This window comes from Zosterops lateralis (genome assembly GCF_965231275.1).
Source record: "Zosterops lateralis genome assembly, chromosome: 17".
Taxonomy (NCBI): domain Eukaryota; kingdom Metazoa; phylum Chordata; class Aves; order Passeriformes; family Zosteropidae; genus Zosterops; species Zosterops lateralis.
In genome coordinates, this window is record NC_139777.1 from 12,852,756 (window position 1) to 12,866,306 (window position 13,551).

Consider the following 13,551-nt stretch of genomic DNA (forward strand, 5'->3'; position numbering starts at 1 on the left):
GTGTCCCCTACATCCTCTTCCTCAGCTTGCCCTTCTTGGCTGTGCCCGCCCGGCGCCCGAAGGCCATTTGCCGCAGCTCCTGCACCCGCTGCCGGTTGCGGGCCTTGAGGCGCTTCAGGCCCCCGCTCTGCAGGAAGCGCTGCTTGGCCGCCTTCTTGCGCTGCTTCAGGATCTGCTGCTTGTTCTTCAGCTCTGAGCGCACCCTGCCCTGCGCCGGGGGCTGCGTGGGCCCTGCACGGAGACACGGCTGTGTCAGGGCAGGGGACAGTCAGCCTGAGGGGAGCAAGGCAGGGCTCTGCTGCCTGTTTCAGGTACTCACCCTGCCCACGCCTGTGCTTCCCTCTGAACTGTTCTCTACTGCGTGGCCCTTCCTCATCCTCATCCCGCTCGTCGACCTTGTACTTCTGCTTCCACTTCTCATAGCTGGGATGGGCAGGTTAAGGAACCATGTGGTGACTCCTCATTTGACCCTGTGCTGAGGTTGTCTGACTGTGCTCCCTCCCCTGGCTGCTGCCCTGGCAGGGGATGGTGACCCAACATGTGGGTCCAGCCTTGCTCCCACAGCTCCTAGCCCAGGCAGGCAGCAGTGCCCATGGCAGGATACAGGTTGTTCTTGTAGGAGCTGCTGATGTAGCGCCCGCTCTCCGTCCGCACCTTCTTCTTGTCCTGCTGGCCCGTCTGCCCCACAAACCGCTTCTTCTTGCGGTCCCTGCGAGAGACAGAAGGGTGGTGGGACCAAGCAGTGCCACCCCCAGCCCCGATTCTCCCTCCAGCCCATTGGCAAACCCAACACTCACCACTTGAGCAGCTGCTTGCTCTTGTTGAGGTTGTGGTTCTCGTCGCCCATGAGATCCAGCACGGCCCCGGCCGCCTGCTGCTCGAAGGCGCTGCCGTCGCCGCCCACACTCAGCCTGCAAAAGGGGGTGATCAGAGCAGCCCCCTGGGATGGGATGGGACAGCAGCAGGAGCCCCCCCAGACTTACCCCCGCTCACTCTCAAAGTCCTTGGGCCGATATGGGATGTAGAAGTCCTCATCCTGCTGTGCCGGCTGCTGTGGCTTTTTCCTGGGACCATCTTCTCCTCCTCGGCCCCGTTTTCGCTTCTGGCCCCCCACATTGGAGAACACATCCTGGATGGGGACAGTGGAGGAATTTGGGAGCCATGTCCCCCCAAGTCTCTACACCAGCCCCCAAGCCCTAGCACAATCTGGGGACCCTGGTGCTGCCAGCAGCAGGCCAATGCAGCTCTGCAGCAGTTGACCCCATCCATGACTCCATTACCTGGAGGTCTTCCTGCTCTCCTTCCCCATCCTGGGGCTCGGGAGGGGCCAGGGACACCGCCTGCCCTTTAAGTGCTGCTGCCCGCTTCTCCTGCTGCCCACGCTGGAACTTCTCAATCAGGGCACGGTCGTGGTGCCGCTTCGATCGCATCACGGTGCTGGCTGGTGTCCGGGATGTGGCATTGATTTCAAAGATGGTCTGTCCCCAGGGCAGGAGCACGATTCCTAGTGAGCCACATGGGCATCCCATCCCAATCCCATCCCAATCCCATCCCAAGTCTCAACTCACTGCCTTGGACTTGTAGGTTTTGATGCTATCTACCAACTTCAGCCTCTGCAGCTCGGTGTCTTCAAAACGAGCTCCTGGGGAAGGCAGGCAAGGAGAGGGGCTCAGATCAGTTTCCTGGGGAGGGCAACAGGGTCCCCTCCCTGGGCATCCCCTCAGCACTCACTGAAGAGGGGGTGCATGCCCAGCTGGGACACATCCAGGTCCTTGGCCCTCTTGATGGACTCTGGCGAGGGGCCAGGCCGGGAGCGCAGGTACTGCTTGTGGGCGTTGTCTGCCACGCGGCGGAGGCTGCTCAGCTCCAGAGAGCCCTCGTGGTCCGTCAGCAGCAGGCATTCCTCATCATCCACCAGGCTCTGGGGGACACGGCCCAGGACCCCGCCAGCATCTGCAGCCCAGGGGACACCCTGTCATCTCCCCAGCATCCACCCTAGATTTATCAGAGCACAGCTGACAGCTCCAAGGAGCTTGGCACTGCTTAATCCCCCACACCCAGGGTGTATCACAGCCCACACCACCAAATTTTCCCCATTACCCCACTGTGTGAGGGCCCACCACAAGACCACAAACTCCATCAGTGGCCAAGGATAACACCTCAGTGGCCACACAGCCACCCCTCACCAGCAGGCATCTCCTGGGCTCCGGCGAGGACGAGCGGGCGGCCCAGGAAGAGGTGGAGGTCGAACACGTAGGGCATCTCATCAGGAGCCACCAGAGAGTAGGCAGTGCCACTCCGGCCAGCTCGAGCCACACGGCCTGCCAAGGGCAAGAGGAGAATGGGGAAACCATACTGAGCCAGCCCAGGGACTCCCTGGTGTCCCTGGCAGTCTCCACACATGATATTTACCATGGGGGCATGGCTGGCAATGGACAGGGGATGGCTGGGGAAGGGGCAAGGGGAAGCCCTACAGGCAAGGTACCAGTCCTGCTCCCAAGAGCCCTAACTGTCCAGCTGGGACATCAGGGACACTGTTTTGTCCCCAATCTGTCCCTCAATATCACAACACACCCACTGGCACCCACCGACACGATGCAGGAACAGCTTGCCCTTGGCGGGGAAGCTGAAGTTGATGACATTGTCCAGCATGGGGATGTCCAGCCCCCGGGCAGCCACATCGGTGACCAGCAGCACTGGGCACTTGCCCTGGGAGAACTTGGCAATGTTGATCTTGCGGGCAGTCTGGTCCAGAGAGCTGTAGATGTGGGTGCAGCGGATGCCCTGCGCTGTCAGTAGCTGGGAAAGGGGGAAAAGAGCTTCGATGGACGTTCTCTCAGCAGAGAGACAGGGGACAGAGACTCCAGAGTGGCCACCTGGACCTCCAAATTCCACTGTGCTTCCTCCTCTCCCTGGGGGGTGAATGGATGCAGCTCCTCCACGTTTACATATTCTGGGATTTCTCCTTCAACCCAGTGAACAGAGGGAGAGATTCCAGCAGGGGCCTGCCACAGCTGCAGACCCTACACGGGCACCCCCAAATGCCACTTACCTCCCTCAGATACTCCGTGTGGTGCTTGGTGGCCACGAAGACAACTGTCTGGTCCTGGGGCTTCACCACGCTGCGGAGCAGGTGGAGCAGCACAGCTGGTTTGTCGTCCCCACGCACGTGGAAGAATGCCAGCTGCAGCATGAGGGCAGCGCTCAGCCCTGTGCCATCACTGCCACCCTAGTCCCCTCCTTGGGAGCAGGTGGCTTGCAGGGGGCAGGGGGCACAAAGCCCGTCTCGAACTTCCCCAGCTCATCTCACCTTGAGCTGCTCACTCAGCTTGGACTCCACATCCAGGCGGATCAGCATCGGCTCAGTGAGGCCTGTGGTGACACACAGGACATGAGTCACATATGGGATGTGCTGCTGAGGACACCCACTTGGCTCAGCATTAATCCAGCTTGGCTTTCCCAGTGCCAGGCTCAGCCTGGCTGCGGGACACTGCCCTGTCCCTTTCCCCAGTGCCACCTGCCCCCAGCTCCTCACCAGCCCGGGCAAACTCGACGAGCAGCTTGGGCAGCGTGGCGGAGAACAGCACGGTCTGGTGGCAGTCTGGGAGCCGGGCAATGATCTCCTGGAGCTGCTCAGCAAAGCCCATCTCAAAGAGCCTGCAGGGGATGGGATATGGGACGTGGCAGGTCCCTCCCTGCCACTCCCTGGGCCTCTCACTGTCTGGGGACACTGCTAGCCCTGGGGACGCCCCTGTGCCCTGCTGACCTGTCGGCCTCATCGAACACCACGTACTCCACGGTGTGCAGCTTCAGCTTCATCTCCACTGCCACGTGCACCAGGCGCCCGGGGGTAGCTATGATTCTGTGGAGACAGAGGTGGTGACAGGACCAGGCCGAGGGGGAGACAGTGTCCCCACACCATCCTGGGAGCGGGTCCCAAATCTAACCCAAAGATGACACAATAGAGACCCTGTTATCCCACAGGAAGTTGCTCCAAGGGAACACCTGGAATGTCCATCAGGCACACCAGCTCTAAACACCAGTGATGTCCCCAGATGGCTGGGGTGACCATTTCCCCACTGGGTCCCCTCCCTGTGCCTCACTCACATGTCAGGGTTCTCGTGCAGGGCAGCAAACTGGTCCTCCATCCTGTGAGAGAGGGGAGAGACTGGGGTGGCACCGGGCAGCTCAGCCTCTCACCAGGTTTTGGGGAGGCTCATGGAAGCAGGGATTGAAGGGGACATAGGGACAGCTTACTTGTCTCCTCCCAGGATCAGGGCTGTCTTCAAGCCAGTGAACTTGCCCAGCTGCAGGGTGAAGAAGAAACACATTGGCGGGATGTAAACCCAAGCCCATGGCCCCCATTGTTCCCACTCACCCCCACGTCCCCTCTACCTCCTTGGTGAACTTCAGGGTCTGCAGGGCCAGCTCCCGGGTGGGCGAGAGGATGAGGGCGCGTGCCCCGGCCTGGCTGGGCGCCTTGAGCCGCTCGAACATGGGGATGAGGAAACAGGCCGTCTTCCCGCTGCCCGTCCGTGCCATGGCCACCACATCCCGCCCACGCAGGATGGCGGGGATGGTCTGTGGGACACCACCGTCACTGTCACTGTCCCACTGCCACCCCCTGGGACAGAAACCCACCGCTCCCCATGCTCACCTTCCTCTGGATGGGCGTGGGCACCTTGTAGCCCTTCTTCATGATACCCTTGAAGACAGGGTAGCTGAGGCCTAGGGGAACAGGGAAAAGTGAGGCAGCACGGGCAGGAGGGGACCGTCCTTATCCCAGGGACAGTTGTCCCCTGCCTCACACGCACCCATGGACTGGAAGCCTCCGGATTTCTTCTTCTTCTGATTCTGGGCCCGCACCATGGCCTGAGTGTCCAGCTCAGCATCGGCGCCATCGTCCTCCTCGGCCGTGGTAGGGAAGGCGGGCAGTGGGGTCGCAGGGACCTGGGGACAGCAGGGACATGGCTGTGGTGATGGGGGTCAGGGTCACTGCAGCTCTGCACTGCTGGCATGGCAGGCAGGGGCACCAGTGCTGGTGACTGTGGATACTGGGGACATTGGCACTGGGACACTGGTACTAAGATATTGGTACTGGGGACACTGGCACTGGGATACAGGTAGTGGGAACACGCGTACCAGGAATACGGGCGCTGGGGGCGCTGGCACTAAGGATACCGGTACTGTGGACACCGGCACATGGAGACCGGGGCCCCAGTACCGGGCACGGCGGCACGGGGTGCAGGGATACGCCTCGCTCAGGCGCGCTCCCGTCCCACTCCCACCCCGTTCCGTCCCGTCCCGTCCCGTCCCGTCCTCTCCCGTCCCCGTACCGGCGGTGCGCGGGGCTGGCGGCGGGCGCGCAGCGGCGCCATGTCGGTACCGGCGGCGGAACCACGTGGCGGGGGCGGGGACGGAAGGGGCCGGCCCGGCCCGTGCCCGCCCCGGGGCTCGGCCATGCGGGCTGCGGGGCCGGTCACAGACCATGGTTCCGCTGCCGCCGCCGTTCGCCCGCCGCGGGGCCCCCGGGGCCGCCGCCGGGTGCGGCCGTCCTTCGTGGATGAGTCGCTGTTCGGCCGCCCCGCGGGGGCCCGCCCGCCGCCGCCCGCCTTCCCGCCGCCTTGGGCGGCCCCGGCGGCTCCCGCAGCCGGCAGCTCCCGGCCCGGGAGTCAGGGCAGGTGAGCGGTGGCTCGGGGAGCTCCTCGGATCTCCGCTGTCCCAGGGTTCGGGGCTCGCTCCGCGTCGGTGTCCCCGGGTGCCCTACGAGCCCTTCGACTGCCCCGCCGGCTCTCGGTCGCTCCCCCTCTGATTTTCCACTGTAACCAACACGCGTTTCTCCGCTTGTCGCCCTCCAAGGTCCCGAGGCCACGCTCCGAGTTTCTGTGACGAGTCCCTGTTTGGTGCCAAGCCTCAGGGTCCTGCCTGGGCAGCTCCGCGGATGAGGAAAGAAGATGTAGCCAAGCTCCATTCGCTGCTCTGGAGCCCCCCACCTGCCCCCCGAAACCACCCTGGCCTTTCCCCGCACTGCAGGGAGACTCCCCTGCGAGCCGTCCACCCTCCGGCTACTGCGCCTCCGGCCACATCTGAGCCCGGCCACGAGGAGAAGTTGTGTGCCTGGAGGCATCCCAGGAGCGATGCTTGCTCCAAAGGCTGGGGTGCTCCTGGCAGAGGACGTTCCCAGTCTGCCAGCCGGCTGGGCACCCCTCCAGACAGGATTCACCTGTCCTCCAACCTCGGCACAGAAAAGTGGAAGAACCAGAGCCTTCCAACAACCCCTGCTGACCCCCAGGGCCCTCTGGTGAGGGGTCGGTCCAACAGCATGTCTGGATCTCCTGTGCTCAAGAGTGCCAAGGCAGCAGGTGGCTGCAAAGCCAGACCTCCCTGGAAGTGATGCCAAATGTCCCTCTGGATGTACACACAGCCTTAGTCTACCTGAGGCCTCCCTGTGACCAAGCCCGTGAAGACCATGGGCTTTTCTGTGGCTGGAAAGGAAGGATGGGGCTCTTCCATGCCAGAAAACAAGCCAGGAGCCAAAGGTGACCACAGTGCTGGGAGCAATGATCTCTCATTCAGGGCACAACCCCACAACACCACAGTGGGATAGCCTTGGTGGGAACAGCTGCTTCCTGTGATGTCCAGTGGTTGTCAGAGGAGGTTCCTGCTGTCTGGGAAATCCAGCTGGGAGGTTGGAGCAGCAGGAGACTGGAGTACCCAAAGTGCAGTCCAGGGCCTGTCCAGGCACAGGTACATGGACAGTGTAGCTCCGTGGGCACAGAAAGGTGTGAGCTCCATGGAGCTCCCAGCACAGGGGGTGCTGCTGGGGTGGGGTCCCAGCTGGGGCAGTTGAGGTCTGAGGCTCCTGACAGGGACCTTTGCTGACCATGTGTGGTGAGAGGAGTCCTGCTCCATCCCACCTGTGCTCGTGCCTGTGGGAATGCAGGATATCCCTAGTCTGACCTGCTCAAGGCAGGTCCAGTCAGGTGGTGGAAACCCCTAAGAATAGAGGCTGCAACAGCCCCTCTGGCCTTCTTCCCACTGCTCCACTGCCCTCAGGGTGAAAATTCTCCCTTTATCCAGTCATAGCCTTTCTAGTTTGATTTTGTGTCTGTTCTCTCATTCTGCACCTGAGCACAAACCTTGGCCCAACCCTCATGGCCACCTCCTCTTTGCAGGTATTGAGAGGCTGCTCTGAGACCCCCCCAAAAGGTTCCCTTCTCCAGGAAATGAGCTCCATTCCCTCTGCCTGTATGCATGGGTATGCCTTGGTGTCTCCCTGCTGTCCTTGCTTTGTGTCACCAACGCCTTGTGGACTCCTCTAACAAAGCAGGACAAGGGAGGAGGAGCACAAAGGTGAGGAAAGCATTGTCCTGCATCCTGCTGGCAAAAGGATGGATGGGGTTTGTGACAGAGAAGGATCTGAGTGGGAATTTTGGCAGCTCGTGGTGATGAGGAGGTGCTGAGTAGATCCATAATTGTGTGGCTGGTGCTCACAGCAGTGCCATGGTGTAACCAAATAAGTGCTCTGAGACAAATCTGGGATTTGTGGGATGCTGCTGTCTGATCTGTGCACCTCCAAAACTCCTCCACTTCCTTTGCTGAGGTGGGAACAAGCAGCTCTGTCTGTACGGAGGTGGATAAAGGACATGGGGTGAGTGACTTGGGGTTTGCAGTCACTGCTCACTGGGGAGGGAGGCTGCAGTGAGGAGCTGCTGAGGTTACTGGGAGTTTGATAACTCCCATGCTGAGGGAAACACTCAAAACTACCCAAGGACACATCAAGCCAGGTTCAGAGCATCATTCTGCCCCCAGAAATGATTTTATTGCACCTTGAGCAGCAGCAGGATCAGGCCTTGACCCACTCCAGCACATGGAGCTTGAGCCAGCCAGGAGCCTGTGCTGAGGGGAATTTCTGCTCATTTCTTGCCCTGATAGGAAGCAAGAATAACCTGACATTATTATAACCTGAGAAGGTGAGTGAGGATCCTTGTGATTAGCTCCAAGCTCTTGGATCTCTCCTTTTGCTTCCCACAGAGGCAATCCAGCAGCTCTTCTCCACCTGGGGTAAAACTGGAGGGACACAAAACAATTGTGGCCTTCTCAGAGGAGGGGTTGGGAATGCTGGTGTCAGTCTGAGCCTGATCAGCTGTGTTTGGGACGTGGGCACAGTCACCTGCAAGCTGTGAAGGCTCCAGGTCTCCCTGGGCTGGGAGAGAATCCAGATGTGATTTGGACACTAGATGGAGACAAGAGGGTTGAGGATTAACACAGGAGCAGGAACGCTGTTCCCCAGCAGCAGCTGGGTGAGTCAGATCCAGCCAGGGGAGTTGTCAGCAAACTGAGGGAACTGCCCTGGAATTGCAGCAGCACAGAACTGAACCAGTGCGATTTCGGAGAGCTGGAGTCCTTGAAAGAGGAAGTCTCTTAAAATAAGAGAGATTTTTATCTGAAAATCAAGCTGACAGTGGCTTGTGTGGCCAGGATTGGCCACTTTACCCGCACTGCTGTGCTCAGGGTCCAAGGAATCAGTGGAGGAAACTAGAGCTCATGTCATCAGCCACACTTTCCTGTCCCACACTGGCCCAGGTTGTCACCAAGGGCTTCCAGGAGGTCAGAACTGGCACTTCCTTGCTATTTACACATGAGAACAATGTTGGTTAAGTACAAATGGGTTGTTTGCATTTTGTTCCATGATTCTCCCTCGCATTGGTGCTTTAATGTTGCCCTGTCCTCTTGTTCTGCCAGAGCTGTGCAGCCCAGCATGAGAGCAAAACCTGCTGGAACTGGTGCTCACATGGAAAAAAAACCCTCATTAAATCTGAATAAAATGACGTGGGGGAAATGTTCAGTTGTTTCCTACCTCCAGATCCAGCCTGTCCGGTGTCACTGGCGCTCAGCTCAGCCAGGGTTGTTGATACAGATGCCTCAATCAAGCTGAGGATCCTCCCTGCTGCTGCCCTCATTTTTCTGCCCGCTCAGCACCGATAAATCTCTCTCCACCTTTGACTCCACCCTGACTCTTTGACTTGTTGCTTACTTGGGCATTAAAGTTGTGTGCTGCAGGGCTGTTTTCCACTGCAGTCAGCAGAGCATTGGGATGGAGCGGGCACACTCCACAAACCAGCGTAGCTGGCAGGAGCCGGGTGATAACTTGACAGAGGCAGCAGCCCGACCTTGACAGGCTTCGTCTCCTGCAGGACCTTTTGAGGGCCAGTGCTCCTGGGTACCCCTCACAGCACCTACTGCGCTCGGGGCTCGACTCATTCCTGCCGCCAGCGCGGCCTGCGAACAGGGACGTTGTCTCCATGCGGAGCGGGGAAAGGCGGGTGTCCCAGGCGGGGAGCGGCTGGGGGTGCCGGGCCTGGTCCCCTCAGAGTCCCCGAGCCGATCCCGCCCGCGTTCCGCCGTTGCTCGGTGACCGCGCCTTTCCTCCCTGACCCGGGGGCGTGGCTTCGGCTCAGCCAATGGCAGCTCGCGCTTCTCTCTCTCCCAGAGCCCTCCCCCTCCAGCTCGGACCAATCAGCGCCCCCGTATGTCTTGAGGGACAGCGCTTCTATCCACTGGCGAGGCGGAGTGCGTGGGGAGGGGAGGTGGGAATAACGCCGAGCCTCTGGCAGGGGTGGAGGCAGGCGCGGCGCGCGGATTGGCGGGAGTGAGGAGGCCCCGCCCTTTTGGGCGTGACCAGCGCTGTAGCAGCCAATGGGAGAAAGGGGGCGGGGCGCGGAGGAGCCGCGTCGCTGCGGGCGCCGGTTCGGAGGAGCCGGGACGGGCCGGGGGGCGCGGGGGGTCCCGGGCCGGGCCGGGCCGGGCCGGGCCGGGCGGTCCCGGGAGGGTTTGGAGGGTCCGGGGAGTCCCGGGGACACACGGGCACGGGGGGCTGGTGAGGAGCAGGTTCACCCAGGGCTGGGAGGAGGGCGCGGGGAGGGCGCCGGGCCAGGCCTCCCCAGCGCGGTGACAGCGCCGTGCCGGTGTCCCTCTTGCTGGACCGGGACAGCGGCTGTGAACTGTCCCCGCGGCGCAGTCCCGGGCCTGCTTCATTTTCCTTTTCCATCACCTTTTAGAGAAACCCGTGACCTTGTGGCATCGCGCAGTTAAAAAAAAAACCCAACAACAACCCTCCGGAACTTGATGTGCGCGGTCTCCGGGCGGCCCCCGGCGCTCCCGCCTTCTCTTCCCCGGCTGCGGTGCAGAGCCATGTGTGACCGGGACACTTAGCGCCATGCCGGCCCCGGCTGCCTCACGGCCGGTGCCGCGGCCTCAGGAGTTTGCCGAGGATCGGTTCCTGCTGCGTCCCCGCTGTGCTGCGGGATAGGCAGCCCCGGCCTGGCGCTGTGAGCGGAGCTTCGGCACAGATCCGTCGAGTCCAGTGTCCTGCGCTGCTTTGGGGGAGCGAGCGGCTGGGTCCTGTCGGGAGCTGTGGTGTCCGGAGATGGGAGCGCGCAGTGCGGTGTCCCTATGCCCGGCAGGCAGCCCCGGCCGAGGGCTGGCCGGGAACAGCTTCTGACACCAGCGTGTCCCGCCTGGAACTGCACAGACAGCGCCGTTTAGAGCTGCGGGAGCCGCGGGAGGGCCGGGATGGCGGTGAGCATGGACGATGATGTTCCCCTGATTCTCACCCTGGACGACAGCGGGAGCAGCGCCTCAGCCCCTCTGGACGAGCTGGACCGGGAGGAGCTGCCGAACGAAAGTAAGAGCCCTTTGTCGTTGTGTTTGTCTCGTTGGGCTGCCTGCTCTTCCCGGGGCTCTCACAGTCCTGGGGCTGCCCGGTAAAAGCAGGTCGGGAAGTTGCTGCATGTGCTGCTTGTTGCTCACTGCCCCGAGTGACCCCGCGGGGCCGGGCAGGCCCTGCCAGTGCTGTTTCCAACACACAATTTTGTAGTTCCCCCATGACCTTAAGCCCTTTCCTGCACGTTGTCCCAGAGTGTCTCCTTCCCCTGGCACTGTCCCACTGCAGTTCCCTCATGTGGCATTTTCCAGCACCACAAACATCTGTGCTTTGTGAGGCTTGTTTTGTCTGTTCCTAGTTTACATCCTGATTTTTTTTTTCCCAAGAAGGGAAGTGTTGATAAATCCCTTCCACGTCTTTATTGTGTTCTTATCAAAGGACCCGGAGTTCTTTTAGACAATATATTCATGTTGTCCCTGGCTGTTTGGTGGGGCATAGCCAGCCTGTGAACACTGGGAGGGGGAAAACAACAGCCACCATCCCTCAGAAGCTTTCCTTTTCTCCTTTAAAGCCCTCAGCAGGTTGGATGTGGCCAGCACATGTGTCTGAGCGTGTTCAGAGAGTTTCTGGTGGGTGTTGCACCTCGCTGGATGTATCTGTGCAGTTTTGTCCATCACATCCTCCTGACTTCCAGTTGCAGGTGCACACACACAGGTCTTGTGATCCTGTTCCAGCCCTTGCTGCCACAGGCTGAACATTTGGAACAAATGCATCATTTCCTAGCCAGGCATCTCTTTTTTCCACATTATACCTCTGTGCCATACTGCCCCTGAGATTTGATTCTTCTTGCAATAAGATGGGTTCCCTTAATTTTCTCTTTCTTGACTTCCCAACTCAAGAATTAATTTTGGATAATCAACATTCTTCCTCCCTCCTCCTCCTCCTCTGCCACCCCAAAATACAGATCCCTGACTAAATTGCCCAGTTGACTTTCTCTAAGCTCTGTTTTATCCTTGCTTCATCCCATCTGTTTGTCTTTTAAAGTTTAGCCCTCTATTTTTAAGTTCAATAGAAGAGAGATTTCTTCCTCCATCCACGGGTGTATTTATAGGATTCCTTGTGACTAATTTTAATCACTCTTCCCTCTTTCTTTCCCCCGCCTCCCATCCCCTCAAAGAAGAAGTTGTGTGAGGCTTAACAATTGCTTGGAGCCAGCATGACTGTGTTAAAGCACAGGCATGAGAATGAATGTATTAATAAATAAAATTCTCCACATTGAAATACAGGGAAGTTCTTTAGGGACCAATTTTGTGCTTCTTACAGGGTCGCTGTGTGGTTTTGAGAACTCATTTCCTGGGATCCTTCGAATGAAATGTCTCTTATTTGTGTGTTTTAATCACTGTTAAAGATGGATTTGCTGCAGAAATATAAAGCTTATGCCATGGAAGCGATAGGGAATGATACAGAGCCTTCTGAAGTCAGGGTGGGATGAAGGATTAGGAGGGGAAGGCTGGCATCAACAACTTGAAAGGCACGTTTATCTCTGGGAAGTGGGAAGCTTAAATCAGGGAGTGAGCACACTGACACCAGCCCTGGCAAAAGTAAGCTTGTTTAAAGACCAGCACGTGTAGTCCAGCTTTTGCTCTTTGCCTGCACAGAAAATCTGCTGTGAAATGCAGCAAAGTTGTGTCTCGTGGAGGCTGTGGGGACTCAAATGTGTCCCCTCTGCTCTGCCTGCCCTTGGCTGCTGAGGACTGAAATGGCATTAACAGAACTGTGTGGTGTCACGTTTTCAGGCAGAAGCTTTTCTTTTCCAGGGAAAAAGTGTGTGAGAAGTCCTTGTCAGGGGAGAGAGAGAGAGACTGCCAGGGTGATGATGAGGACATGGGGACAGGGAAAGTCAGGAGGCTCTTTCCTTCTGGCTTTGTCTTCCCTTGGCTAAACTCTCACAATTGAATATTCAGCCAGAATTTGGAGGAACACCTCCCTCATTACTGTGCTTAGCCATCATCAACTCCAAGGGATTCAATGACAGGTTAAACACAAAACTTTTACTGGAGGTGTGTCTCCTAAACAGGCTGGGACTGTTTGCAGTGAGGGACCCACCATCCTCTTCCAGGTGACACCTGGGGAAGGACAGAGTGGCTGTAGCTGCCCCTTGTTCAATCACAGGTTTGAGGTTGCTAATAATTAAATCTGACTCTTGCTTTGTGTTCCTGTGTGCACAAACTCTACATTTTAGTCCATTCTCTAGCCTGTCACAGCCATGTCACTGAGTGCTGTGTGCCTGTGTGGGTCAGTGTATCAGCTCTTGTGATTTTTAAGGAACTTCTTGTGCTTCTAAATTAAAAAACAAACAAACAAACAAACAAACAAAAAAAAACCCCCCACAACCCTGTCCATGGTCTGGCTTTGTTCCAGTCAGGTCTTTGGATAAATGAATTTGTAGTTGTGGATTCTTGGTGTTGATTGCCTGGAACTGGAGAAAAGCTTCTGGGCTGAAATGAGTAGAAACAGGTTTTTCTGAAAGCTAGCCTGTAGCAGATGTAAAAAGAAAGGGCTGAAGTGCAGGAGTGAATTCCTTTCCAAACCTTGCAGGAAGTCCTCTCCTGGGTAAGTGGGTGTCTTGGGGTTAGAATAAAAGACGGCTAAAAGAGAAAATTGTCTGGAAAATTGCATTCTTAAAGAAAATGTCCAGCTGCAAAAATTAATCTCCCAAATCCTCCAGCTCTTAAGCATTTAATGAGAGAAAATACTTGCATGGGGAGGAATATTAAACTCTGCCTTGCTTGGCTTGTGCTGGGATACAGGGTTTCCAGGGAGCTCCCATCTGCAGCCACCACAAAGGGTCAGAATCCCGCAAAGTTGACAGGAATTCAGACCAC

At 58.3% G+C, this 13,551-nt stretch overlaps 3 protein-coding genes and 1 long non-coding RNA gene across 4 annotated transcripts in view; 2 read left to right on the plus strand and 2 right to left on the minus strand.

The window, feature by feature from the left end:
- The window catches only part of LOC310916337, a 190,844-nt gene that overhangs the window by 53,468 nt on the left and 123,825 nt on the right, over window positions 1-13,551 (minus strand). The gene's annotated exons all lie outside the window — the stretch shown is intronic.
- DDX54 (DEAD-box helicase 54) lies at window positions 8-5,378 on the minus strand (the record flags this gene model as incomplete). Its single annotated transcript, XM_083874070.1, has 20 exons — window positions 8-231; window positions 320-423; window positions 605-709; window positions 798-911; window positions 984-1,129; window positions 1,281-1,478; window positions 1,569-1,642; window positions 1,732-1,953; window positions 2,187-2,321; window positions 2,589-2,799; window positions 3,053-3,184; window positions 3,311-3,372; window positions 3,536-3,657; window positions 3,767-3,862; window positions 4,108-4,149; window positions 4,258-4,307; window positions 4,396-4,581; window positions 4,658-4,728; window positions 4,815-4,950; window positions 5,337-5,378. The coding sequence occupies 20 exons, from the start codon at window positions 5,376-5,378 to the stop codon at window positions 8-10; spliced, it is 2,472 nt and encodes an 823-aa protein (XP_083730196.1).
- On the plus strand, window positions 5,461-8,849 carry RITA1 (RBPJ interacting and tubulin associated 1; the record flags this gene model as incomplete). Its single annotated transcript, XM_083874176.1, has 2 exons — window positions 5,461-5,681; window positions 5,860-8,849. 2 exons carry the CDS (start codon window positions 5,461-5,463, stop codon window positions 6,392-6,394), a joined length of 756 nt encoding a protein of 251 aa, XP_083730302.1. The 3' UTR covers window positions 6,395-8,849.
- The window catches only part of TPCN1 (two pore segment channel 1), a 42,887-nt gene continuing 39,402 nt past the window's right edge, over window positions 10,067-13,551 (plus strand). Inside the window, exon 1 of the mRNA XM_083874037.1 lies at window positions 10,067-10,687. Within this exon, the coding sequence (XP_083730163.1) occupies window positions 10,576-10,687 (112 nt within the window). The 5' untranslated portion in view covers window positions 10,067-10,575. The remainder of the gene's footprint in view (window positions 10,688-13,551) is intronic.